Raw genomic sequence first — 25,535 nt, 5'->3', positions numbered from 1 at the left:
ATGACTCGAATCGGTGTAATAACTAGTGGAGGTTACTGGGATAGTTATGATTCATAGTATATTTTGCAGCTTTAATTTTACTCTGCTAAGTTATCTAAACGCCTCAAATTGAGGGTGTTATACAGTATCACGTATACCGCGCTTGACAGCAATGAACTACATGCTTGTAGTGCATCATTTTCCCGTTTCTCTCCAAGCTAACATCTTTCTGGATACTTGCATCATCTATACGCCTCTCTGTGATTGCTTTTTCTGAATGTCAAAGTGTCAAGACGTATACGGAGTAGAAAAAAATAAAATAAAATAAAAGCAAACATTCCAACGACCCTGCATCCAAGCTAAGATCAAACTATGGATATTTCCTAAACCTGGCATCTAAGCCCCTCTTACCCCGGTACCAGAAATCTCTTTTCCATTTGCTTTTTGAATCTGGCCTATTGCATCCCCGGGTATCGGGCGTTGGAAAGTTCCTACAGGTCCATGGTCTGCACCTCCAATGTAATGGCTCCATACTGGGGCCTATGTGGACTCTCTTGCCGGGGTTATTCGGTGCATCGTCAATCTTCCGAACCTTTCTCTTTCGCCCTGTGCTATTTGTAGTTCTCCAAATCTGGCACAAAGACTAGATGTTTGAGATATTATCCGTGAAGGGTGTAACAGATATGCCATATTAATCATACTATTATAGGCGTTGAATGGAGATCCAGTAGAAAATTAGTGCATATCAAGCCAATAGCAGATCCAACTAGGACCAAAAAGGTAAACAATCTGCCGTGAACGCCCCCACTGGATTTAGAGTAGAAAGGAAAAGGGAATGAAATAAAGAAATAGAAATGAAAAATAAAAATAAAAATAAAAATAAAAATAAAAAGTATATAAAATAAATAAAACAAATGCTAAAATAAAATAACTCGATTTAATTAAATCTAAATACTAAATATTTTAATTTATTAAATGTATATAAAAAAAAAAAAACACTAACCATCGACCAAGAGAAATAGATCCACGCCATGCGTATTGTATTCCAGGCCTTCTTCTTGAATCAGTTTCAGCCTCCGGCAGTTTGCGTATCTTCTCGTCTCCCCTCTGCTGTCAATTCTATTTAATTTCGAGACCCGCCCATCTTTCAATCTTCAATTTCCCAATCTTCAAGTCTTTGGCTTTTTGTCTCTCGGATTCTTTGAACATATCAGCTTGATATTCACACTTAGTTACTTTCATACTTACATCCACACACTTCGTCCAATTGGATTGTTGCAGTGTTTGTCTCACCTGCCAGCAGATTCATCTGCAGTCGTGTTTGAGACCTCTCTTTCAGGGGAGCTCAACTGCAAGACAAACCCACCATCTGGGTAGGACGGCAGAGAATATCTTTATTCTACATCTCTTCCACTTCTTTCCTCTTTCTGGAAATTCTCTTTCTCTTCTTTACTCTCGCCGGACTAGCTTCCTTGCGATTCAACCTCTATCAACATATCTTTTATCTTGTCTACCAGGGTCTAAAAGATCACAACAATGACTTTAGTGGCAAGACCTATTCCTCCTACCCCTCCCCAGTCTACAGATGGACATCCTTTGCCTGAAGAGCCCTACCAAGGCCCTGGGGTGTACCGACCTGTGGGCATCGACATGCAGGTGCCTCGTCACAGAATCAACAGTGGTCAAGAAATGGTGAGTTCCTTGTCTTCTGGCTGTTACCCGATAGCAATGCTAACCATCCTAGCACTACGGTTCTCCTCCGTTCTACACCACCCCCAGTTTTTCTCACAACATGCCTTCTCAATCGGTAAGTTCGACTCCCATGTTGTCATTTGTCCGCGCGTAAGACTGACAAAATTAGATTATGATGTCTGGTGCCCAGGTTACCACGCCTCCTCCAGCGTCTGATGAAGATCTCGTTTCAATGGGATCACCTACTGTGATGACCCCTTCGTCATCTTGGTCACAGTCGGGGTCCCCGCGCACTCGTCCCAAGAAGACAGCCAAACAGCGACGCCGGAATAACCGGAGAGAACTCTCCGATTCAGATATCAAGCTCGATGGCCCAATCAGTCAACTTACTGAATCTTTTCACTCTACTCCTATCAAAGATATGGACGCCTGGGTGTCTCGATCTGCTTCTGAGCGACAGGACGAGGTCCGCAAGAAGAATGGGAAGATCTCTCGACCCATGAATTCCTTCATGCTGTATCGGTCTGCATACGCAGAGCGCACCAAGAGACTAGTGGGTGCGAACAACCACCAAATTGTCTCAAAGATCGCGGGCCAGGGCTGGAAGCTAGAACCCGCGGAGGTTCGCCAAAAATACGAAGACCTGGCGAAGCAAGAACGTGACAACCATGCTGCAACACACCCAGACTACAAGTTCTCGCCCAACAAAGCCGCGGCCACTCCCAGTCGACGTGAAAGCGGCTCTCCTGCCCTCACGCCAGGACGCATCATTGATGACGGGGGTTTCTCTGACATGGAGAGTGACCTTGGGTCCACTACGTATCACGGGTCTGCCTACGCCCACTCACGATCCCAAAGCTTTGAAGAGGCCTACTACGACAGTAGCCGGGATTCTTCGCCATTTGGGCCTGACTCCATGATGACACCCGGATACGTTCACCCCTCGTGGCAAAACACAAGCCACCCGAGTGGCCTCCCAGTGGTACAGCCCAGCTCTCTCCACGCTTCCGAATCTTACGGAGACATGCACTACCGCCCCACCAGCCCAAACCAGCAGGATATGGGATATGGCTCTTCCCTCGCTGGACTCCCTGGTGGTTCTCACCACGAGTTGCTCCAGCCTCAGCTTGGTCACCCATCGCAAGATCTCCCCATGCACGACATGGATCCCCGCCTTCTGAGCAACGGTGGCGAGTCTTCTGGAGTTGGCGCCATGGCCGGTCCTTCCTACGCCGCTAATCCTGGCTCATATCCTACCTGGATTGACGAGACTCAGTCCGGCTTTTACGCAGCCTCATCAGCACCGTCCATGTCTCCCAGCACCGTTTCATACGCTCATCCTAGCATGACCCCTGCCTACCTCCCCAGCATGCCGAGCATCGAGAACCGTGATCCATCATGGGAGATGCCTCGCCATGAAAACATGGCTGACCCTACTGGCGCTGAGTTCGAGTTGTGGTGCTCCGCTGAGCCCAACTCCAACAGCTACTAGGCGCTGGCAGGAAGTCAAACATGGCTATCCCAAAGGCATTTCATACGTCTACTGTGTCATTGGGAATCTGGGCTGACCGACTTCTTGTTGCAGCACTCCTGGCTGAGGATGGAGCAAGAGTTGGCCACGCCGATGGGCTTTTCAAAACAAAAAGCTCAGTGGGGTACGGAGTTTGAGCTTGGGTTGTATGTGGTTCATGATCTCCTTGGTTTGGCCTTTTGTCTTTTCCTTTTCATGCTGCCATGCCAGTCAATCTGGTATTTGTCTTACTTTCATTTGATTTTTCGGTTTTGCCTGGAACTCGATTCGATGCTTAGGGCTTTTAGATTTCTGTCATTTTCACGCTCAAGGAATTATGGAGGGAATCGTGATTTTTCCAATGCGCATTGATTTTGCCTACTCAAATTTCCATACAAATTTCCCCTATCTCCAAAGCCATTGAACATTAGGGTAAAAGGTCGCGTTGACTGTCACTTGTCTCAGCTAGATTTGTCTCAGCTAGATTGGCACCCACACGGACCTTCTCGGTAATCGCTTCTGTCCTATGCTGGAAACGGCAGTGATATCCCTCCCTAGAGATGTCTGATCTCATGGCTTGCATTATATATCGTTCTGTCTTGTTCTATCACACTCTATCACACCGCTACTTGAGAGATTCGCACGCGGTTGCCATATCCTAGAATGCCCCGATGGGGCAACATCGCCATGTTTCTTTCCCATGTTTTTGTGGCGTCGCCAGGATTTTCAAGCTTATCTTTCTCATTGAATTAAAAATTCCAGAAGGCTTTAGGTATAAGATCCGAACGGGGTTTGTCCCCTTCGAATGAAACCAAGTACAAAACACTGTTACATGTGCCTGGTGTCTACAAAAGATGTATGGATTTATGCCCTTTGTGTTGAAGAGTACATATAGATGCTGCTAACAAAGGGTCCTAAACCCTGAAATTCCCGTTTATCATCTTGTCTGTTTCTAACTCAAGGTGCTCATTGTTAAGCTCGCCCTTCCTAGACAGGAAATCCATACGGTGTGTATTGCCGAAGCCAATATTGACCTAACCTAGGTAGGTCCTCTCAATGAAGACCCACAGAGCAGAGACAAATACGTCTGCCATGCCCAACACAGGCCCAATGCTTTTCTCTGGCACTTGACACACTTCTCGTATACCTCTCTCGTATACCCCGAGCCCTAAGTCAGGCAATACTCCACCGCCCCGCCTGCCCACCGCCTTGACCCCAAAGGCCTCGCCGGGCAAGGCGAATTGATTCTGTTGATCAAGAGATTGCATAGGGACACCCTTACGAGATTGTTTCAATAAAAGCCAAATCAGTCGATACATACTTTCTCCAGGAAGATAATCAAATCACTAATCTGGAGTCCACGACAACAAAACAATTTCACTTCCGCCCGTTCCTCCGCACCCCTCCTACCCCTCAACCACATTCAAGCTCCCAAAACAACATCCACAGCCAAGATGTCGATTCCCAACGAAGCTCTCCAAAAGGTGAGTCTTGGACTGGATAAATTCACGCTTTTAAGTCGTATACTGCGAGCAGATGGCCAGGGGAAGTTGTGTGCCAAGTCAATTCGGTCTCACTCAGCCTCTTGTCTCTCTCCGGTTCCCGATTGAGGAAGTCAATTCCAATGAAAGTGTGCAATTGCTGATGCTTTTAACAATTACAGCTCCTCCAGGAGATTGAGACCCGTGCGATCGCCTCGCAGCAGCAGATCAGTATCACCAAGGCTCATATGACGGCTAAGCAGCGCGATATCCGCATGCTACAGCTTACATCGAAGGAGTTGTCTGAGTTACCTTCCGAGACGAGGGTTTACGAGGGCGTCGGAAAGATGTGAGCATTTTTATTTTTAATTTTTATTTTCCTTTTCCTGTCTTTTGTTTCTTATTTATTTTCGTTTCTCGTCTCCTGTTCTCAATTTTGCGACTCCGAAACAGAGACAGTCGGGGAAACTTTCATTGGCTCTATTTTTCGTGAAACTGAGACTGACTTATTGCCCTGTTCCAGGTTCGTCAATGTTCCCGTCGACACAGTTAACAAGCGTCTTACGCGTGAGAGCGGCGAGGCCACCACTGAGATCTCCAACCTCGAGAAGAAGCTGCAATATCACGAGACGACAAACCAGAAGAGTCGGGAGAACCTGGAGCAGATTCTCAAGTCTGGTGGGAGGGCGTGAACAAATTGTTGAAATAAGAATATGAGACGAGAGCAAGACGTGAACGCGATGCGCTCCCATGTGGCGGGTATCCTTGATTGTGGTATCTTCATACCAAAGGTTCAGCGATTCTCGCGAATGTGAATCTCAATGGAAGGGAGCAGACAGTGCTGATTCTGCTTCGTCTTTTCCTTTCGGGTTGATCTGGGACACCGTTGGATGGCTTGAAGACGCCGTCATCTCGAGGCTGACGAGTGGATACGATATACTATGCCCAGTGGAGATACAGGGAAGGTAGAAATGGTTGCCCTTCTATGTCCGGCTGGCCTGGTCACATTCTGGCGACTATACATACTTGGGTTTAGGCTGGTGACTTAGATACCCAGGAGTTATTGTTTGCAAAAATATCTTTCTTGGATGAATCAAGCGAGCAAATAGCCTTCACAGGTGCCATGATAACCTCTTTACGTATACCTCCATCTTCTGCGATTCCTTTGCCAATACCTAAATCTGGATTCAAGAATTGATTGACTTTAGGCCGTCTGGCGAGAGAGAGCCATCGAGAGAAGTATGTAGCCCCGGTGCCAACATCCCAAGATTTAATGTTCATTGTACTAGTTGCGTCTCGAAAAGTGCATTGTGGGGCCGTGGTAGCTTATTGTGCTGCAGCTGTCATTGTCAACGATGCAAGGGTCCTCAAATGCGAAGCACGGTTAAATCTACTTCGCTCTCGCCTTTCTAGTATGCGACATACATAAGGTGTCTATGCAGCCATAATATTTTTATAGCATCTCACCAAAATGCCAATTTGGTAGGGCTGATATGCCAAGCGCTGTCTAGTCGAAAGCATACCTGAAGATCTGCAACTACCTTCCAAGATTGTAAGGGAACGGAAAAGAGATTAATCATAAAATCATGCATAATTCTAACTATATCATATACAACATACATCGTACATTGTAGGGCTTTCATGTGCTACCATACTAACGCCATCGGCGTCATCCCACTCAGACTACATCAACGCCCATGTTCCCCACTGCGTATATTAAAAATGACGTAGTTATATCTGGGCAACGCAACCCATTTCCTGGAATGAGAACCAACGGCGCATAATTCGTGGAACAATGCCATGTGATGGACTTGTTCATTGTGGCAACTTGCGATACTGGCAGCAAGTCACAGAATGGCCGTTGGGTGGGCGAGCAAGTGCCCTTGTCGCTGTTATTGCAATGACAGGGTTCCCCTGTCTGGAAATAGAGATGGACAGTGCGTTGTACGGAGTACATTTTGACATAAAATGTACCTTTTTTGCCACTGTAGCTGTTTCACAGATAGCTTATTATAGGTGTGGCTTGCATTGGGGCGCTATATGTGTAGGTTGGATATAAGGCTAGAAAAAGTCCGAGGGTTACCCTGTAGTAATTTTTTGAGCCATGGTACTTATAAGGTTAGGTCAGGAGGCTTCAAGTTAGATCATCAAAGTAAAGTATAGGTAGAAGATGCAGCGAGGAGCGCAGTTTTCGATGGTCTTCACTGGCATGGAAAAGTTTTTGGGGTACAGTTTCTCACTCGGTGGAAGTATATAACCACTAGCGATGCTTCATTTAGCCGCGTTGGATTGCATTCAAAAGATGATGTAGCCAGGTATTGTAGACCCACGCAGAGCTGTGTACAACATACATGGATATCGGTCTTCGAGAACCTAGACACATGAAGTCAAATATGAATGTTCATAGGCGTGACGTAGAAACTAGGAAGAAGAAAGTCGGGTGCAGAAGTCAGGTGTCCATGGGTCATTTCATGGGAACAGCCGAGCTCATCCACAGGTCCCTCGTTGCATTCCGTGGATGGTATCACGTTCTTAGATGCATGTATGTATGAACGACCTCACTCCAGATTCAAACCTACGTGGAAACACGGCCTAACCTGTGCGAGCAGTCCAGACGGCAGATCTTTCAGGCACTCAGGTCAGTCGAATATGACAATTCCTAGATCATGGATAAGCTAAAACACCCATAGGCTTCTTAGTTACAACACGTGATGCTGGCGGACAAAGTCCGGACTGAAATATGCTAACTTGCGCAGGTGCCCCTCCCCAAGGGCGGCAACTAAGATCCATGGATAGAAAAGCCCCACCCGGGAAGGTACCATGTATCGAAATGGATATAGATCAGGATAGACAAACATGAAACACCATTGGTGCCCAATCTACATCGCAACGAATAGTATTTCGAACTCCTAGTTTCCAAGATTAGGTAGAAAAACCAGCGCCTCAATAAACCCAAACTCGAGTCCAACTCCAAGTTCAAGACGCGAGCGACAAGATCATCCAACAGAAAAGGAGTCGATCGTACAATATAGTTTCAGTAACCGCCGTTTGTCTTTTAAATTCGTTCTCAGCGTCTCACGGAAAGTTAGCGCGAAGGGTCCGATCGTGGCTATTTTAAGTGGCGTATACGAAAGATATTGTTTCATGTTTGGGGGGTTTATGCAGCGGACATGTCTGATGTGGGGTCTAGACGAATTAATATTAGAGTGGCTAGTTGTTAAGGGCGTTAACATTAATCTCGAGATTGGACTCGAAGTGGGGGCCTGATGACGATGCTATGTATCCCAACCTTGGAACTCTTGAGTTGAAGTTGAAGAGAGAGAGGGGGGAAGGGTGCGTGGGGGTGTAGAACGTAGAGAGGAAAGATGGAAGTATATCAGCTTGAGTCTCAACAGAATGGGTATAGGAGTATGTATATAAGAGTAGAAACCATTCCCGAGTCGAATCCACGGATTATGCGCCATGAGGCTGAACTGCAGGAATTAAAAATGACGCCCATACGCCCATGATGCCCAGCTGAATAAATAAAAAGGTAATCCAGGCCCTCGTTTTTCTCTTTCTCTTTCTCCCCCCAGCCCCTCCCCCGCTTTGGCTGATAAGCGCACACTTCTCCTATACAAATTCGGGACTGTTTTTTTTGGCCCCCATCTTTTTTTGTTCTTCAGCTTGCTTCTCATTTCTTTCGCTTTCTCCTGGTGCTCATATATAGCCTATCATCTGCCACCTGCACCTGATAACCCCGCTCAGGCCCCTATCTATCAGGGTCCCAATCTATACTATCCATACCCGCGTACTCTTCGCATACTCTTCGCAACCCCGCCAAAATGCCCGTACAAGCAATGTTTGACGACGATGACTACTCCTCGAATGACTCGGAGTTCGAGACCGACATCACCACCCGGCGAACAGGTCTTCAAACCCATATCCGCGAGCGCTCACACTCTCGTCACCGCCGCCCGGAAGTCATCTCTCGCGAGTACCTGGCACCAATCCAAACCCGCGTGCAACGGTCGGCCTCGACAAGCGGCCGACGTCGCGAACGCGATCCACCAGTGGCACCATCACCACCGGTAATGATTTTCAATGAGCAAAGGGTGAAGTCAAACAGCCGCTCGGAGAACAGGCCCCAGTCTCGACATGTGCAGCAGCGGTTCATCGACGACCATCACAGCCACAACAACCACCACCACCACCGCCACGACCGCTTTGATGACGATGATGACGATGTCTTGGATGTGCCGGGGCCACGGCGCCGCCGACGCGCCGTCAGCAGCCTCTCGCGGGATGCATCCCCCTTCCACCGTGACCCCGAGCTGGCCATGCGCCAGCACATGCTGGACCAAAATGACCTCCGGCAGGACATGAGCAACCAACTGCTGAAGCATGACAATCACCGGCATGACAGAGAGCTCTTGAAGCATCAGATGGAGATCGAACGACTGCAGCGCGAGGTGCAGAAGTCTCGTAAGCGCAGCGAAAAGCAGCGCGAGAACATTATTATAAATCAGGATCATCCCGATCCGCACGCGATGCACGAGCTCAGAGAGGAGATGGCGTACGAGGACGAGCTGGCGCAGAAGCTGGCTAAGTTGGCCCGGTTCGAGCACAAGGAACAATCCGCGGAGGAGGAGCGCAAGGCCGAAGAGCGCTATCAGCTCAAGATGCTCGCTATGGAAAAGAAGGCTGCTGCTGAGGAAGAGGAGGTTAGACATAAACTACAGGAGGAGAGGCTGAAGGAGCTTGCGCGTGCGCAGGATGAGAAAGGACAGCGGGAGAAGCTCGTGCGGGAGGAGAGGTGGAAGGAACTTGCAAGGAGGAAGGAGGAAGAAGAGGAGAGGGAGAAGCTTGTCCGAGAGGAGAAGTGGAAAGAGCTTGCCCGGCAGAAGGAAGAAGAGGAGGAGCGTCAGAAGCTTATCCAGGAGATTCGGGATGAGGATATGCGAAAAGCGAGGGAGGCCGAGCAGAAGAGGATGAAGGAGCTCGCCATGAAGGCTGCTGCTGTTGAGGAGTGGAAGCTCGAACAGGAGCGGATGAAGCAAAGACAGGCGGAGGAGGCGATTAAGAAGGCGCAGGAGTTCCGTGAACACCTTCGTAGCCTTGGCTATTCCGACGAAGAGATCGATGCTATCGTCAATAAGAAAAAGAATGATGAGAAGAAGAAAGAGGAGGAAGAAAAGGAGAAGAAGGAGAAGGAGGAGAAGGAGAAAAAGGAGAAGGAGGAAAAGGAGAAAAAGGAGAAGGAGAAAGAAGAAACCAAGCTCACCTGGATTAAGGTATGCAGTTACCCTATTTTATATTCCCTCTAACTATATATAAGGGGGCTTAACTGACATTATACCAGGTCCATCGCAAGCACTTGCTGCCAGATACTTTGATCGCCTATGGTCTACCTTGGGACTGGGACGAGGTAAGAATGATAACCCTACGTGTACATATGTATGCAATGGAAACTAACATGTTCATAGAACGACACCAACTATATCATCATCAAAAAGTGGATAGACGACGAGTTCCAAGAACAACTGTTCGCCCACACCAGACGCCTACGCGAGGGCAAGGTCATCGCTTCGACCTCCCACTCGATGACCGAACTAAAAGTCAACGACCGCAAAAAGGACAAGCTGTTCTTGGTCCGGAAGAAGAGCCCTTCAGGCCGGGTGCGCATCTTTGGATAAGCGTCTGCTATTCTGCGCTGTCCTGATTATGTTGCTGGTTGGACAGGAAATTCGGATTCACCGATATCCATGGCTTTCTATTTGAACCTCGTTATTGCTTTGTTTCTTGAGACCCGGTCTGATTGGACTATTTCTTGTTGAAATTCTGCTGAGTTGTGCAGTGTTGATATCTGTTCCTTTTCGTTTTATTTTATTTTTATATCACAGAGTATGTGGTAGTACAGTAACGCGATATGAGCTGACGACCTTGTTTTTATTTTGATTCCATCTTCTCTCTCGTTGTACCAGCCTGCCCTATGTCCAGTCCACCGTCTCCCCCAGTTTATAGGGCTGGCAAACATTTGGCGGGCATATGTGCTTGGTATAGCTAGATTCGGGGATACCCATAGTATAAATGGAAAAGTTGAGGGTTGGAATTATATGATAGGCAATATGTGCAGATGCAGTACAATATACATGTCAGGTTTCAGCCCCGTATAAAAACTCCCATTGGGCCAATCCCAATGCAGGTATGCACGTCCCAGCACGGACCCAGATGCGAGCTAGAACGGGCCTGAACTATAATACAGAAAGTGGAATGCGTATGATATGTGGAGAGGGATAGCCAAGGGGGCAGGTAGAATGCGAGCCTAAAGACCAATCTGGGAATTCGTTTCCCACCGCTTCTCAGCGCGCAGGATGAGCTCCTCATAGACAGTCCATGCCAGCGCGGAGCTAATGGCCTTGCGAGCCATGCGGATACCAAGTCCACCAAAGAGACTGCGCAAGCCATCCTCGTGGATCATCAAGCGGGTAGCATGCAACATGTTCCCATACTTGGCAGGCATCAGCTGTAACCGGGTCTTGACGGCGTCAAAAGGATTGGTGATTGCAGTTGCCATACCAGCGGCTGCTCCGCCGGAGACAAAGTTTATTGACGAGGACGAAACCGCATTTGGTGTGTCGCCATTATTAGAGGGCTGTGCGGCCATCAAGGCGAACCGTCGCTTCAATTGCTCGTAGAACAGAACGTAGAGGCCCGCGTATGGGGCATCGCGAGCGGCGGTAGCGCCAAATCCTGCAAAGAGCCCACGCAGGCCTTCAGTGCGGACGATATCCCGGCCTGCGCCTACTAAGCTGCGATATGCGTAGTAGTCTGACTCATAGCGGACCTTGATCACCGTCACGGGCATCATGACGAAGCCTGCAGCAACTCTTGCGACGGCTCCCGTGGCAAGATTGGCTGTGTTGGAGAGTTTGGGGAGGACCGAGGAGGATCTAACGCTCGCTACCGGACTGGCTAGGGCCATCGGGTTGGATTGTGCAACGGCTTGGCGCAAGGCGTTGAGACTGGTGAAGTATAGTGCTGACCCGAAGCCGGTGCGGAGGGCTGAAGGGAGGGTGCCACGCCATAATCCACGGATTGGGTTCGGAGAGGATATGATCGCCTTCAAGGTTGGGAGGAGGGCTGCTCCCTGGGATTGTTGGACTCTAGTTTTGAGGAGATCCGCGGGTTGGAGGAGGATGGAGGAGGTAAGGCCAGAGCAAAGACCGGCAGCAAAGTGGAAGGGTGTTTTTGAGGCTGAAGCAATGAGAAGATTATGGTTAGCAAGGGAAGGAGAAGTATTGGGGTTTGAACAGAGATCATACTTTTTGAGGTGCTCGTTTTCACCTGTGGTACCGTTAAGGTGCTATTGTTTGACATTGCTGGCCAACTCGGACCGCAAAGGCGACGGCAGTGAATATATTTAGTTTAAATATCAAAGATTCAATGCTAGATCGAGGTCCATGGGCGTCGTGTATGCGTAACGGTCAAGAAGGCGTCGAGATCCGGATGCGTAAAAAAATAAAGAACAAAAAACAAAACCAAAAAGTCCACGAAGACAGACGGTCACGGCCAAATATGGGCAACAGCTTGCATTCCACAGAGTAAATGAGGGGAAATAGAATTGAACAAGATAACAAGATAGTAATTTTCAAGTGTTGGATATGCCGAGGTCACGAAAAGACGTTGAAACTAGTGAAGTCATCGGGTTATGGCTATCGATAAGCCACACCGCTTGGAGTTAACATATTGTACAATATGTACGGAGTATAGAGTAGAAGAGTAAAAGTCTACTATTAATCCAATTAATAGCTCATATTCATGTATTCCAAAGTTAACTATGTATAGTATAATCTATCGTATACCTGCCATACCATCCTTCATGCGGCTCTTGGACCTTGAGGCTGTACTTCTGTACTATGTAGATCATTTGCAGTACTACTTGCACAACGCATACGAATCTTGTTTCATATAGTTTCAAATGCAGCATCACTACTGAATATAAATAGAATATAGAGAGGGTTAAGAGAGTAATAAGGAGCAAGTCAGTCAACAGAGAACCCGCATCCGGCATCTCGCGGAGTGCGCACGGACCAGACAGCCCCGTGGGTAATCGACGTCATGTGGTTCGTTGTTGTCTTTTCTTTTTCCCTTCGGATTGACCTTTTATATGTTGTATGTTGCAGAGAGCTTCACTCACAGCTCTCTTTTTCCGACCTTGGTATACAGTATAATGCCTTGGTCTTTGCCCTTCTTTCCGTATCCGCCCGCAAAGGACGGATACTGGGAACCTGTCACTTCCACCTTGAACTGGTGCGAAGAGGTGTGTACAAGAAGTGACGCGTACAGAGAGAACTACGCTAATATCCCTTTCCCCCAGGACTATTATGCTACCGAGTATGCCGCGGAGATTGTCAATACACTCACGAATTTGCTGTTCATGTGGCTTGGAGTCCAGGGGATAAGAAGCTGCCGTCGCAATGGACATGATCAAATCTTCACGGTCGCCCTCATTGGCTACCTAGTAGTCGGAACAGGGAGCTTCCTGTTTCACTCGACCCTCAAATGCAAGTGTCCCTCCAGGGTTATGTTATACCCCTCCCAACCCCAAGATCTGGTTTAAACCGGGGGTATCCACCAAACATGCCTAAAACGAGATATGAGTGATCGCAAGAGCAATGCTGACCGGTGAATCCTCGCAATAGACCCTATGCAACTAGTGGACGAACTCTCAATGATCTACACTACCTGCCTTATGGCCTATGCCTCATTCTCGTACTCTCGGTCCACCATCGTACGAGTCTGTCTCGGAATTTCGCTCGCAGGTCTCGCTGTATTTATCACCCTGTACTACCACTACCTCCAAGACCCAGTCTTCCACCAGAACGCCTACGCACTCCTGACCACCGTCGTCGTCCTGCGCAGCATGCACACTATGGAAGTGACCCTCCGACCCAAATGGCGCCACTCAACGGAGGAGGACCGCCTAGCCCGCCAGAAGAAGGGACTCCCCGTTCCGACGAAGGAGCACCAGCACTACGAGAACGTGCGCGACCAGAAGACCCTCAAGACCATGTGGTTCATGGTGGCATATGGGCTGAGCATGTTTTTGGGAGGTTTCTTCATCTGGAGCCTGGATAATGTGTTCTGCTCTGATATCCGCCGGATGCGCCGCTCTGTTGGTCTTCCATGGGGTATCTTTTTGGAGGGTCATGGCTGGTGGTATGCGTTGAACTCTCACTATTACTATTGACTGTTTGCTAATTCATTCTTGCAGGCATATCATGACCGGCATTGGTGCATATTTCTATATCACATGGGGAATCTGGCTCCGCCATTGCCTCAACAACCGACAAGAAGAATACCACCTGCGCTGGGCGCACTTCTGGCAGATCCCCGAAGTGATCCGCACCTCGGGCGGACCATCCGAGAACGGGGTATCCCGGGCCAAGAAGTCAACGTGAAACAGCCGGACATTTTCTCTCTCCCAGTTGGTTCTTTACTCGTACCCGTCGTTGATGGGTGGCGATATACCACACTCTTGCAAATGTGACTTCTGACATAACATGAAATGGATACCACGCTTCTTCTTGTCTGTCCTTTGCCGCGAGACTCGGAGCAGAACACTGTTTTTTATTCTCTGTCGTTGCTCTTGCACAGCTTCCACGAACACGATTCGTCCTGGCGACGGATCTTTTTGCTTTGGATCATAGATATAGGATACCTCTTTTTTTCTTCTTCTTCTTTTCTTTCTACGTGGGGACACGCGGGGTCGTTGCTATAGATGGGAATCAGGCTTGTGAACTACTATGATCGTTGATTCGGCATACTCATTCATAATATCTGAAAGCAATAGAAAAACATTCAGACGATGCAGTCTTGGACATTCTATATTCATGTGCTAGAATTACCCGCCAAATCAGAGTATCCATGGTTCTATACTTACGCCCAACGCTACGAACGAAGGAGCCACGAAACCCAGACAGCTATACAAACGAACCGAACCAGCTACAGCTTCGACTCCCCATTCTGCACCGCCTTCTTCGGCCTTCGCGCCGGCGCAGGAACATTCTTCAACCACTCCGCATCAACAGTAACCTTCTCAATCTTCGACTTCTGACTCCAGACCGCGCGGAAACTCTCCTCCTCCGCACGCCAGCGACGGATCTCCGGCGCAAGCCAAGAAACCGCCGCATCAGCACACTCATTCACAGCCTCCTGGGCAAGGAGATGACCAAACTCCTCCAGGAAGACATCACGCACCCGGCCCGCAGCAACACCACCACTACCACCCAGACCGGTACCCGTGTTGGCGAGCTTATCGGCGCGCATAGCGGGGAGACACATATCCGACTTGCCGGCGAAGATGTACAGCACGCTGGGGCGCAGGAACGGGAGCTGGGAGAAGATGCGGGCAGGCTCGGGCCGGTAGAAGGGGTAGCTGTCTTGATGGGTTGCGTCTAGGTCTGGGTGAGTGACGCGGTTGACGGGCTTGGTGCTGTTCGGGATGTTGGTGTAGTTTGGCCGCGAGAAGGTGAACACTTCTTGGTGCAGTGGGGTTCGGAGGGTTACTGGGGGTCCTGTTGTTTTATCTATTTTCGTCTTGGGGTCTAGTGGGTGGATGGCTGTTGGGAGGTCCCGCAGACCGTATTCGACCCAGCGGGATAGCACTCGTGGGTCCCAGGCTTGGTAGAAGGGACTGCGACGGAAGCCTTCTGCGGCGGCTTGGCGCGAGGGCCAGATATCGCGCCGGTGGGTTGATAGTTGGGTTGTTTTGGCGATCTCGCGCTTGTTCTTTTGGAGGCTGAGACTGTCTAGTTGGGTTGTTTGACGCTGGATGACTGGGTCTAGGAGGATTAGTGTGTGGATGAGTCGGGGGTGCATTAGACACAGTTGTGTGCTAGGTCGTGTTAGCCAGCTGCTGGATGTTCTTGGTTGTTGAATCTTACAGATGGGCGCCTCCCATGCTATGCCCGATGCCAACGATAGGCCGGGGCATCTCAGCCCGCTTGACATTGATTAGGTGGAGGAGATCTCGGGGGTGGTCGAACCAGCTGGCTGTATTTAAGTTAGCATCGTAGTTACTTATCATACACATCAATATCACATACGATCATTTCCTAGGGAATCTTCATTGATCACGCTGCTTTGGCCTTCTTGCGCCACGTCGGCCATCCAGATACTGCGAATACGCATCCCATTTTGCTTAGATCGAGCGTAGATTTCCTCCCAAAGTGGTTCATATAGTTCCTGCCAGGAATAATCAGTACATCGCTGATTGTATGTCTCGAAGGCCATATCGCAATGCGCGCGGCTCCGAAAGCGGCTCCGGCAGCTCTGGACCTCGGCACCTTGCATCACATACCTTGGGGAAGCCATTCGCGTGGGCTCCAAGGATAGTAATATCGCCTGGTTGTGGATTGTGATTATCCAGTGGAATATATTGTTTCACAGCCAGATGTAAGGGCTCTTCTTGGTCGTTGGCCGTGGCTCCAGGATACTCCCTAATGTGCTGCGTGGGCACGATATGCTCAACAATGCGGAAGGGGGACGACATGGTGTGCAATGTTGCCCCTTCTAGGGAGAAGAGATTATATTTATTCCAGTTCAGAATTATTATAAGATGTACTCCGTAAAAGAGAATGAGTTTAGTAAAAGTCCGAGAGACCGCGGTTTTGCGGGGGAGATGAGCCGAGGATCTTTTGGGGTTTGAGGCATTCGCCTCTTGTTCAACTGCCGATGACTATCCTTTCCATAACAGCTCATAGGTGAATATAAATATTTTATTTCCCTATTAAATTGATATCTGGGTCTTATAGCTGCAATAATTGATAGTTCTGGTTGGTTTGGATGCGATGTAGCGTAATTTAGCCGGCATAGATCGCATATCCAAAAGCTATAAGCTATACCCAGCCCTCTGCTAGACGGAGGCTACACACTATCTTTTCATAGGAGAATACACCCCTGGAGTTTATTTGATTACAAGTCAAAGACAAGAGAGACAGCATTGCCGCTAGGACTGTTCCTGACATGATATTCCCGAACAAGCAAAGATGCTACATTATTCTATATACTACTCTGCACTGAGAGCAAGACAAGCATCAACAGCTAGGCCAACCCTGCGAGGAACAGTTAATCAAAATCCAATATATCAATCGAACATCTGCAAGGATAGAAAGTACTCACCTCCCCTCTTTCATCTTAACGACGTCATCGATAAGATCCCGGTCTAGGTTGGGAAACATGTTCGAAAGTGTCTCGACGACATTATTATGTTCAGCACGTTGTATGCGGCGCGCCTCCGCATCTTCAGCACTGGCCTGACGTGCGGCGGCGTCCTGGGCGTCCAGTACGCGGGTTAGATTCTTCTTCGCGGTTCCCCTACCGTGGGCGGAGCGGGCGCGCTCATCACCTGAGCGGCGGCTGTCCTCGCTGCTTGCACGAGGAGGCTGGTAGACGTTCGGGGTGAGACGGGGTGGAGCAACAACGGGTTGGGGCGTCGGGACAGGCTGGGGGTGTTCTTGAGAAGTGACAGGACCTGAATCTGGCTCGTCCGAGAAGATGCGGCCGATGGTGGAGAGAGGTTTTTGGATCGTGCGTAGCAGTCCTGCGACTGGGGCGGAGGTGTCGTCGTCACTGGATTGGGTAGTTTCTTTGCGGCTTGGTCCGGCCTGGGGCTGAGATGAAGGGGGTTGGATGGAGGGCTTCTCTTCGAAGGTTTCGGATTCGCGGTTTTGTTCTGCAATAGCGGACACGGCAGCTTCGACATTGCGTTCAAAGTCCTCGTCGCTGACGGTTAGACTTGTGCGGTCCAGGGTCTCGATGAATTGGATCGCTCCAGACTAAAAGAGGTCAGCTTTTTGACATCTAGAACAGTATGGAAGTCAAACCTACCAACGATGAGATGTAATACCCTGCTTCACCGCCAAGTTTATCCTGGTTGCGGAATCGAAGGATGTATTGGATGTTAGAGACAAGATGGTCAGGGTTTGCATGCAAAACCACATAGATCAGGAGGGGGATAAAAGAATCGGCAGATGTGTCGGCCTTTTTGGAATTCTTTAATAGACCAAAGATGACTTTGCAGCAGTTCAAAATGCAAATGACCTTATCCCTGGGAGCACGGTAGCCATTGATTTTTGATAATTCTGTCAAGCAAAGTCAGAAGGTGGGAACCTTGGAAAACTCCCCAAATAGTCCATAGTACATACCTTGCTGTGCCAAATTCAAGAAACGGCGTCCACCGCCGCTCACAGTCGGGATATCCAGATGCGTTTCGTTGACCCAGCTGTAAATGCGAATCTTCTGTGCCAGAATATCGTCTCGCTCAATGTCCTCCTGATGCTGGCCACGTCGCCACGGCCCATGGAGCCTTTCTAACTCCCTCCGCCGGCTCCGACTTGCACTTCTGGGTATTGTTGGCGGAGCTGGAATGGCTGGTGCAAAAGTCTGCGAATATAGACGATTCATAACAAGTTTCTCCATGCCTTCCTTGGCATTATCGAATTCACTATCCGATATGTCTCGCCAGATCTCACACATGGCCATCTTATTTGTGATAAACGTCAGGAAATCGCTAATGATCTTCACTTGCTCGTGGACCATCCATTGCTTCTTGCCAAACTCCATGAGGAACGACCGCAAAAACTTGGCGACGGGGTCGGCGGTGCGGTGACGCAGCTGTTCTAGGAAGCGGTGAAAATCAAATGGTTGCTCAGATTCTGGTTCCGGCATTGGTGGGACCGTCGAGGTGGACGCTCGCCGGTTTGATACCGGCGATTCGGGCTTGTGAGGACGTTGGGATACAGGCTGTTTCTCCGGTGATGTAGCGACCGGAGAATTCGCAGACTCGGTGGAGGGCGCATGGTCCAAACTGGATTTGCGTGGCGGGAAATAAGTTGGACCGCCTCTAAATTGCTCAGCAAGCTCGAGCCGGGGAGACATGATCACTTTTTGATCGGTGCTCCGCGCGGGGTCCTGGAATTGTCCCATAATACTTTGAATCTCCGGCTGGGAGGCATTATCATCCCTAGGGCCTTCGACCTGACCACCTTGTTTAGAGTCCGGGTCACTATCACTGGGCACATCTGGGAGCTCTTTCTCGGGGCTGGGGGTCCGGGTTGTATCGATGGGTGGCAGTGTTGGCGGAGTGGTCGTAGAGCTTGCATTCAGGTTGAGGTAGACATCGTCTTTCTGGGGCGGAGGGGGCGGAGGAGTGTTTGCGCTGGATGGCAGATTGGGTGTCGTATTTCCCGAGACCGATAGTCTTTCCATCTGCCCCGCAAGTTGTTGTTGCTCAGCCTGTGATGGTTGGGTAGCTGTCGGTGAGTCCATCGTGGCGGGATCGGCGAGAGCAGCCACAGCCTGTGGCTCTGTCGTGTCTTGCGCACTCATTTGGACTGTTTGATTGCTGTCCGGTTTCGCAAGATCGTCCTGTGTTTGAGCTAGGAGATCGGTTGGAGCAGTCGGCGTTTCAGTGTCTTCATGGATATGGGAGACGTCTCTCGTCTCGGGGCCCGGAGAGGACGGGGATTCTGTGGCCGACATAAGCTATATTAATCATATGCGCCCGGAGTAAAAGGATAGATTCAGGGGGTCATCAAGGCTCCGAGTATGCTCATGCGGCTCTCTCATGTTGATGTGCGGATCATCATTGAACCGAGGTAGTCCGCTTCTGGATTCGGGCTATGTACGTCGATGCCTATGTACTCTGTAGGTGGTTTCTCTCTTTCGTTTGAGGAGACTGCACATATGCACATATGGATTAACAGAACAAAATATCAATGAATAAAACACTATGGATTCGTAAATCAACAATAGAGATCTATTTACTACCAACGTGTAATTCTAACAAATGTTCAGCCTTTGTACAGTCATAGTTGCATGGTGCCCTTCTTCTTTCACTGATTCCAAAGTCAAACTCACTATATAGAAATAGTGGTCCCCTAACAAGAAGTTTTCTACTATTTCAACATCTTACAATCCGTTGTGAATGCATCTGCTGGTGATGGACTTTATGGATGCCCAGGTCACGGGTCCATGGGTGGATCTACAAACATGACTAATGCTTTTGCCTCAGGCAAAAAGTATATCAAAAAAGCTACCAAGCTAACCATCTCCGAATAAACAACCACTCCCACCCTTCTCCGCCATGCGTGGGATTTTCTTTTCGCTGAGCTCATCAAAGCCCACAGAATCAACACAGGAGACCTGCTCTCTGCTCCAGAAGCGAGGACCAGACAGCTACAAAACGCATACGACGCAAAAAGATATCAACCCACAGGATGGAGTGTCTCCGTCCCTTTCCTATTATCTCACCTTCACATCCACAGTGCTTTCATTGAGGGGTGATCATGTGTACACACAGCCACTCGTAGACCCCACAACCCAGTCTGTGCTCTGTTGGAACGGAGAAGCCTGGAAGATTGCTGGGGAGCGTGTCCAAGGCAATGATACAGAACGTGTCTTCAACTTATTTTTACAGGCAGTGGATAGTGATCAGAAAGGTTCAGTTGGAAAAATGGCTGAAGCTATTGCAAGTCTCTCTGGACCATTTGCCTTTGTCTTCTATGATGCTGTCAACTCAAGGCTCTTCTACAGCAGAGATTGTCTTGGGAGGCGATCTCTCCTCGAAGGATTCGATGAAGATGGGAATTTGAAGATTTGCAGCATCTGCGACAGTGCATCGGTGGATTGCTTCAAGGAAGTGAGCACCGAGGGTGTTTGTACGATTGACTTAGCTCGCTATCAAGATCCTTCTTTATCTTCCAGAGATCTGTGCCAAATCGAGACCTTGCCATGGAGCTCTGCTACTTCAATGCCAGCTGATCACATTGTATGTTCCTCGTGTATTTCTTCGGTGGCAGCAACTGACAAGGGACCCCAGAGGAAATCAATTCCACCCATGAACACATCACTACCAACAGAGCAGCCTCCTGCATTGACAACAGACTCAGCATTCGTCGAGCAGCTCGAGTCAAAGCTGCATCAATCACTTGAATTGAGAATACAGAACATTCCCGAGCCTCCAGGCTACATTGCAGGCGAGACCGCCAAAACAGCCGTTCTCTTCTCCGGCGGTTTAGACTGCACACTTCTTGCCAGACTCTCCCACAACATTCTCCCCCTCGACGAACCAATCGACCTCCTCAATGTAGCATTCGAAAACCCCCGAGTGGCAGCAGCCGCAAAAGCCAACCAACAAAATTCCCCCACCTCACCACCCCTCTCCATATATGAAAACTGCCCAGACCGAATAACCGGGCGGGCCGCGCACATCGAACTCCAAGCAACCTGTCCAGGCCGAACATGGCGCTTCATCGCCATCGACATCCCCTACACAGAAACCCTCGCACACCGTGACCAAGTCAAGCGCCTAATGAGACCCCACAATACCGAAATGGACATGTCCATCGCATGCGCCTTGTACTTCGCATCCCGCGGCCAAGGCACAGCCCAAACAAACCCTTCAGCCCAACTCCCGACCCCAGACACGCCATCACCCACTTACACGACCACCTCGCGCGTCCTCCTCTCCGGACTGGGCGCCGACGAGCTCTTCGCCGGCTACGGCCGCCATAGCGTCGCCTTCAACCGTGGCGGATTCAAAGACCTAATCGCCGAGATCGACCTCGACGTCAGTCGGCTCGGCTCACGGAATCTCGGCCGCGACGACCGCGTCCTCTCGCACTGGGGCCGCGAGACGCGTTTCCCCTTCCTAGACGAGGACTTCGTGGCTTGGGTGCTGCGGGCTCCTGTGTGGGAGAAGTGCGGGTTCGGACTTCCGCAGATCGACACTACGGCTGGTATTGATTGTGAGAAGCTGGCGCTGCGGCTTGTTGCTCTGCGGCTGGGGTTGGTGAGGGTTTCGCGTGAGAAGAAGAGGGCTATTCAGTTTGGCGCGAGGACGGCTAAGATGGAGACGGGGAGGTCGAGAGGTACGGATGCTTTGAGCTGACACAAACTAAACTTGTGGTTGATGGATTTCTGCTACATGATTTTGAGTCTTTCGTGCTTTGCGCATGCGATGCGTATCCCCGTGCATCTTCCTACACATCCATCCATTTACTCTTTCTTTTTCTGATAGATTCCTCTTTCTTTTCATTTTTCTCCTCTACTGTGACTTTCTCCCGCACCCCCAGCTATGATGACAGAACATGGAAACAGATACTTCCGAAACCTCCACCTCACCCGACAATCCTACCTTCATTTCAATACACACAACATCCACAAGCACACCTATCTACTCAAATCTCCGACGCCAGAATCCCAAACGCCCCATCTCTCCTAGTGTCTCCCACCCTCTTCCTTCATCCATAGAGCAACAGCAGTCCCCGGACGGCGCGTAGCTCATGCTGAAAGGAAGCGGGCGAGGCGCGTTCTAAGGGAGGAATAGAGTGCTGTTTGGATTTTGGGTACAGGGAGGGGATTTGGGAGGCGCGTTAGGTTGTGAGTGTGGATGGTATGAGATGAAGGATGGTTGGAGGGATCGGGGTGTGTTTATGAGGCGTTAAAAGGCAAGTCTGAGCTGGGTTAGATTATAAATTTCCACTTTCACCATGAGGGACACGCGGATGGATACGGAGTAATCGGAAGGAGCTTCGTACTAGGGAGGACAATGGACTACACTTTCTCTTTACGAGGTAAGCTACTAGATCCCAGTTTACAAGTAGAATCAAGATAGAGAACATAATTGAACAAAAGCAAATTCCACATTAAGATAGCCACGAGTCAATCCCAAAAGGGAGACGATCAGAACCGGCCTAAAACATTCGAAAACCAATGAGCTTGAAGGCAGAGCAGGGAAACAAAAGTAAGAAACACAGATCGAAAGGAAAAAAAGAAACATTGAGGAACATGTCTCAAAACTTTTGGAGAATCAGACGAAACGAAGCAAATCGCGATCTGATCTCGGTGAGACGTCAGGGCTAGGCTTTACCCATCACCCGCGCCTACCACAATACCCAGAGGGTCAAAAGGAAAAACAAAAACATAAGACTGAATGTCCAATCGTCACAATCGTCAGAATCACCAATGGGCCATAAGCCAAAGACCAATGTCTCAAAGTTGAGATGGAAGGACCAAGTTGGGATGAAAGCCCCACCATTACTGGTAGGTGTTTTGAATCTGGAGCTGAGCCTTGAGCTTGGCAATCTCCGCGTCGCGCTCAGCGATAATCTTCTGAAGATCCTCGATGCGACGCTCCGAAGTGGCCTGGCGTTCCATCTTCTTGGCACGCGACTTACGCGCCGCCTCGGTGTTACGAGCGCGTTTCGCAGCAACAGGATCTTTGGGATCGAATTCAATGGGCGACAGATTCTTGCGCGCTCGCGAATTGACACCTGATACGCTGGAGTGCTTGACTGCACCGGAGGCGGGAACAGGCGGCGATACCATGGATCGCTTTGCGCGAGGAGAGGCAGGAGACATGGGAATTGGCATAGCTGGGTTGGTCTTCTCTCCACTAGGGAAGGGAGCCGCCGCATTCAAAGTAGCGAGGTCGAAGGCGTTTAGTGCATCAGACGACTGATCAAAGAGGGAGGGCCAATCCTCGTGGCCGACAATATCCATGTCGGCAAACATGGGCGAGGTGTTCTGGCTGAAGTTGCCGGGCGACTCGAACGAGGGAGTGCTCAAGTCGGTAAAAGTGCCAGAAGGAGGAACAGACGCATCCATCATCAGATCCTTGGGCGAGATAGTGCCAGGAAGACCTTCGGAGAAGTCGTTGGCCAGCCCGATATCGTCGAACGAAAGAGATTCCATACCGGCAGAGAAGTCGGCGGAGGGGAGACCGAACAGATCAACCTCGTGAGCTGGCATCGCGTTAGCAACGTAATCGCTAGGAGATGGTGAAGTGTATGATAAATTACCTTCCATGAAGTTGGGAGTGGACATGACACGTCTGTACGTTTGCGTGTTGTTTTTGTGGTTTTGTTGACCGTTAAAAAGCGGGATGGGTGGGCGGTTGGTGTTTGGAGAATTGGAAGGCACAGAAGCCGTGTTGGAACGGTTGTGCGTAAACGTGGGGCGGGACCAATAAGAGGGGGACCGGGCAAGCTGGGTCACTCTGGGGTCTGGGACAGGTGAGCCAGAGTACTGCTGCTGGAGATGTCGTTGCAACTGCAGACTGAAGGAGTGTCGTCGAGGATTATTCTGCGCCAGGAATGGCTGAAGTGCAGAAGGTCTATGGGTTGAATTCACGGGCACACGCGAGCGGGGCTGCGGGTGTGGTGTTGCTGATGGATAGAGCACAAAGTCCTCGAGTGCACTGTTGTTGTTGTTGCTGTTGTTGTTCTGATTGGAAGCCAAGGGCTGTGGAGGTTGGGGTGAGGGAAGCCATGGTTGCTGGTGGTAATCCGTGTTGAACGACTTTAAGTCGATCGGGGTAAAGTTGTTGGGAGAACTCGAGCTACGCGACGCGATGCTGAAGTTCAGAGGTCCAAAAGGAGGCTCTGAAGGGGGAAGAGAGGAGATAGGAGGGGTGGTTCTTGAAGAAATAATGTCTGTCTCAGTTGAGAAAGACTGGCTGTTCAAAGACGGGGAGCTTATTGGGCACCCATTTTGGCGATAGTGAAGTTGAGTATAGTTCTGGTCTAATAGCAATTTGGCGGTTTATGTATAAAATATAATGTATGTTGATGTGTGTGTGTGTGTGTGTGAAGAAGAACAGATTATAAGGAAGAAAAATCAGGCAGACGAGAATGGGGGGAACTCAGGCACTTCTTAAGGACTGTGTGCCCTGGCGGTGACCAATCGGGACTCCGGAGCCGCACGGGGCTTAGTCCTGAAAGTCACGGGGTGTGAGTCACAGTGTGATCCATGGTCCTGATTGGTTACATTTGACAGGCATCCATCGAGCCCGCAGTACATTGGATGGTACCCACATATTCGCCTGCATTTACCTACATAGTCCAAGTATCTTTCAAGTACCGGTCCCAACGATCCTCTCCGCTTCTTTTCAAATTGGCCAATAATTGATCAGATCTTATCCCTCCGGGAATATCCAGGCATCCTGCATTTTTTATTTTTTATTTTATTTTTTATTTTCCTTATATCTTTTTTTTTTGTTCTTTTCTTCTTATTCCTAAAACCTCTTGTACCATATATACAACGGTACCGAGTCTTCTCGAGGAAATCAATTCCATCCAGGAACCAAGACAATTCCAATCTGTCAGCTTCGGGGAGGTACAGTCTTTCTCCATGAGGATGAGGGAAAAGTGATCCACCGATCATTTCCCAATTGCGTCCCCGCGGTGGGCTGAGTCCATGGCCAACATCCTATGAGAGCCTCGTATTTTCTTAGTCCTGCCGAAGGGCGTGAAATTGACTTTTTAACGTTTGTCCTTTTCTGGTCTTTCAGGTGAAGATATTTAACTGTGCAATGTTATTAAAGAGCCATAGATCCGTGGTAAGCCAGTGTTTCTCATCTATATTACTTGGTTTCAGAAAGGAAAAAAAAAAGTCCCTCGGGATATTGCAATATCGTTTACGGATTACTATTCGTATTCAACCTTGGAAGTTCTTAGACTACGCGGAGTACGGACTACGGAACCGTCCGTCATCCAGACCCAATTAATTGATTTTTTTTCTTTTTCCTTTTTTTTCTTTGTGGGTTTTCATAATCCCGACGTATCTTCCAAGGGCCGAGGCTTCGCCGAAATAGGTGCCCGCTATGAGGACACCTTGCAGACATGTGTGATGGACTAGAAATGTCATCATTGCCTAGCTAAACAGTTAAACTTCACAATCAATATAGCATCATATCGCAAAACACTAAGGCAACATAGGTAACCGCGATATGAGCTCGCGTGAGAGGCCAGATATCACGGGCACCGTGTAGACCATACATCTCTGCCTAGTGGAATGGCGGTTTCCTAAAATGAGGCTATTTGGCA

General features: G+C 49.3%; 9 protein-coding genes across 9 annotated transcripts; 5 read left to right on the top strand and 4 right to left on the bottom strand.

Moving 5' to 3' along the window:
• Positions 1-1,515: 1,515 nt before the first annotated feature.
• N7525_005664 (HMG-box domain-containing protein) lies at positions 1,516-3,163 on the top strand (the record flags this gene model as incomplete). Its single annotated transcript, XM_002564545.1, has 3 exons — positions 1,516-1,671; positions 1,724-1,786; positions 1,841-3,163. The coding sequence occupies 3 exons, from the start codon at positions 1,516-1,518 to the stop codon at positions 3,161-3,163; spliced, it is 1,542 nt and encodes a 513-aa protein (XP_002564591.1).
• A 1,472-nt stretch (positions 3,164-4,635) lies between these two features.
• Positions 4,636-5,354, top strand: N7525_005663 (putative prefoldin subunit 1; the record flags this gene model as incomplete). Its single annotated transcript, XM_002564547.1, has 3 exons — positions 4,636-4,665; positions 4,845-5,011; positions 5,186-5,354. 3 exons carry the CDS (start codon positions 4,636-4,638, stop codon positions 5,352-5,354), a joined length of 366 nt encoding a protein of 121 aa, XP_002564593.1.
• A 3,132-nt stretch (positions 5,355-8,486) lies between these two features.
• Positions 8,487-10,337, top strand: N7525_005662 (uncharacterized protein; the record flags this gene model as incomplete). Its single annotated transcript, XM_061213475.1, has 3 exons — positions 8,487-9,935; positions 10,004-10,069; positions 10,128-10,337. The coding sequence occupies 3 exons, from the start codon at positions 8,487-8,489 to the stop codon at positions 10,335-10,337; spliced, it is 1,725 nt and encodes a 574-aa protein (XP_061070496.1).
• A 629-nt stretch (positions 10,338-10,966) lies between these two features.
• On the bottom strand, positions 10,967-12,021 carry N7525_005661 (putative mitochondrial carrier protein; the record flags this gene model as incomplete). The annotated part of the gene is made up of 2 exons (XM_002564549.1): positions 10,967-11,898; positions 11,967-12,021. The coding sequence occupies 2 exons, from the start codon at positions 12,019-12,021 to the stop codon at positions 10,967-10,969; spliced, it is 987 nt and encodes a 328-aa protein (XP_002564595.1).
• Positions 12,022-12,874: 853 nt separating this feature from the next.
• Positions 12,875-14,105, top strand: N7525_005660 (ceramidase; the record flags this gene model as incomplete). Its single annotated transcript, XM_061213474.1, has 4 exons — positions 12,875-12,964; positions 13,022-13,208; positions 13,347-13,863; positions 13,919-14,105. The coding sequence occupies 4 exons, from the start codon at positions 12,875-12,877 to the stop codon at positions 14,103-14,105; spliced, it is 981 nt and encodes a 326-aa protein (XP_061070495.1).
• Positions 14,106-14,649: 544 nt separating this feature from the next.
• On the bottom strand, positions 14,650-16,198 carry N7525_005659 (putative toxin biosynthesis protein; the record flags this gene model as incomplete). Its single annotated transcript, XM_002564551.1, has 4 exons — positions 14,650-15,541; positions 15,591-15,699; positions 15,753-15,891; positions 16,007-16,198. 4 exons carry the CDS (start codon positions 16,196-16,198, stop codon positions 14,650-14,652), a joined length of 1,332 nt encoding a protein of 443 aa, XP_002564597.1.
• A 516-nt stretch (positions 16,199-16,714) lies between these two features.
• On the bottom strand, positions 16,715-19,188 carry N7525_005658 (guanine nucleotide exchange factor VPS9; the record flags this gene model as incomplete). The annotated part of the gene is made up of 4 exons (XM_061213473.1): positions 16,715-16,760; positions 16,828-17,483; positions 17,536-17,789; positions 17,853-19,188. 4 exons carry the CDS (start codon positions 19,186-19,188, stop codon positions 16,715-16,717), a joined length of 2,292 nt encoding a protein of 763 aa, XP_061070494.1.
• Positions 19,189-19,792: 604 nt separating this feature from the next.
• On the top strand, positions 19,793-21,598 carry N7525_005657 (asparagine synthetase domain-containing protein; the record flags this gene model as incomplete). The annotated part of the gene is made up of 1 exon (XM_061213472.1): positions 19,793-21,598. One exon carries the CDS (start codon positions 19,793-19,795, stop codon positions 21,596-21,598), a length of 1,806 nt encoding a protein of 601 aa, XP_061070493.1.
• Positions 21,599-22,746: 1,148 nt separating this feature from the next.
• cpcA (amino acid starvation-responsive transcription factor GCN4) lies at positions 22,747-24,200 on the bottom strand (the record flags this gene model as incomplete). Its single annotated transcript, XM_061213471.1, has 3 exons — positions 22,747-23,453; positions 23,511-24,143; positions 24,197-24,200. The coding sequence occupies 3 exons, from the start codon at positions 24,198-24,200 to the stop codon at positions 22,747-22,749; spliced, it is 1,344 nt and encodes a 447-aa protein (XP_061070492.1).
• Between the last annotated feature and the right edge of the window lie 1,335 nt (positions 24,201-25,535).

Source organism: Penicillium rubens, assembly GCF_028828025.1.
Source record: "Penicillium rubens strain IBT 27055 chromosome Unknown utg000002l_segment0_segment0, whole genome shotgun sequence".
Classification (NCBI taxonomy): domain Eukaryota; kingdom Fungi; phylum Ascomycota; class Eurotiomycetes; order Eurotiales; family Aspergillaceae; genus Penicillium; species Penicillium rubens.
The sequence above is the reverse complement of the archived record's forward strand: the minus strand, read 5'-3'. Positions and strand labels throughout refer to the sequence as shown.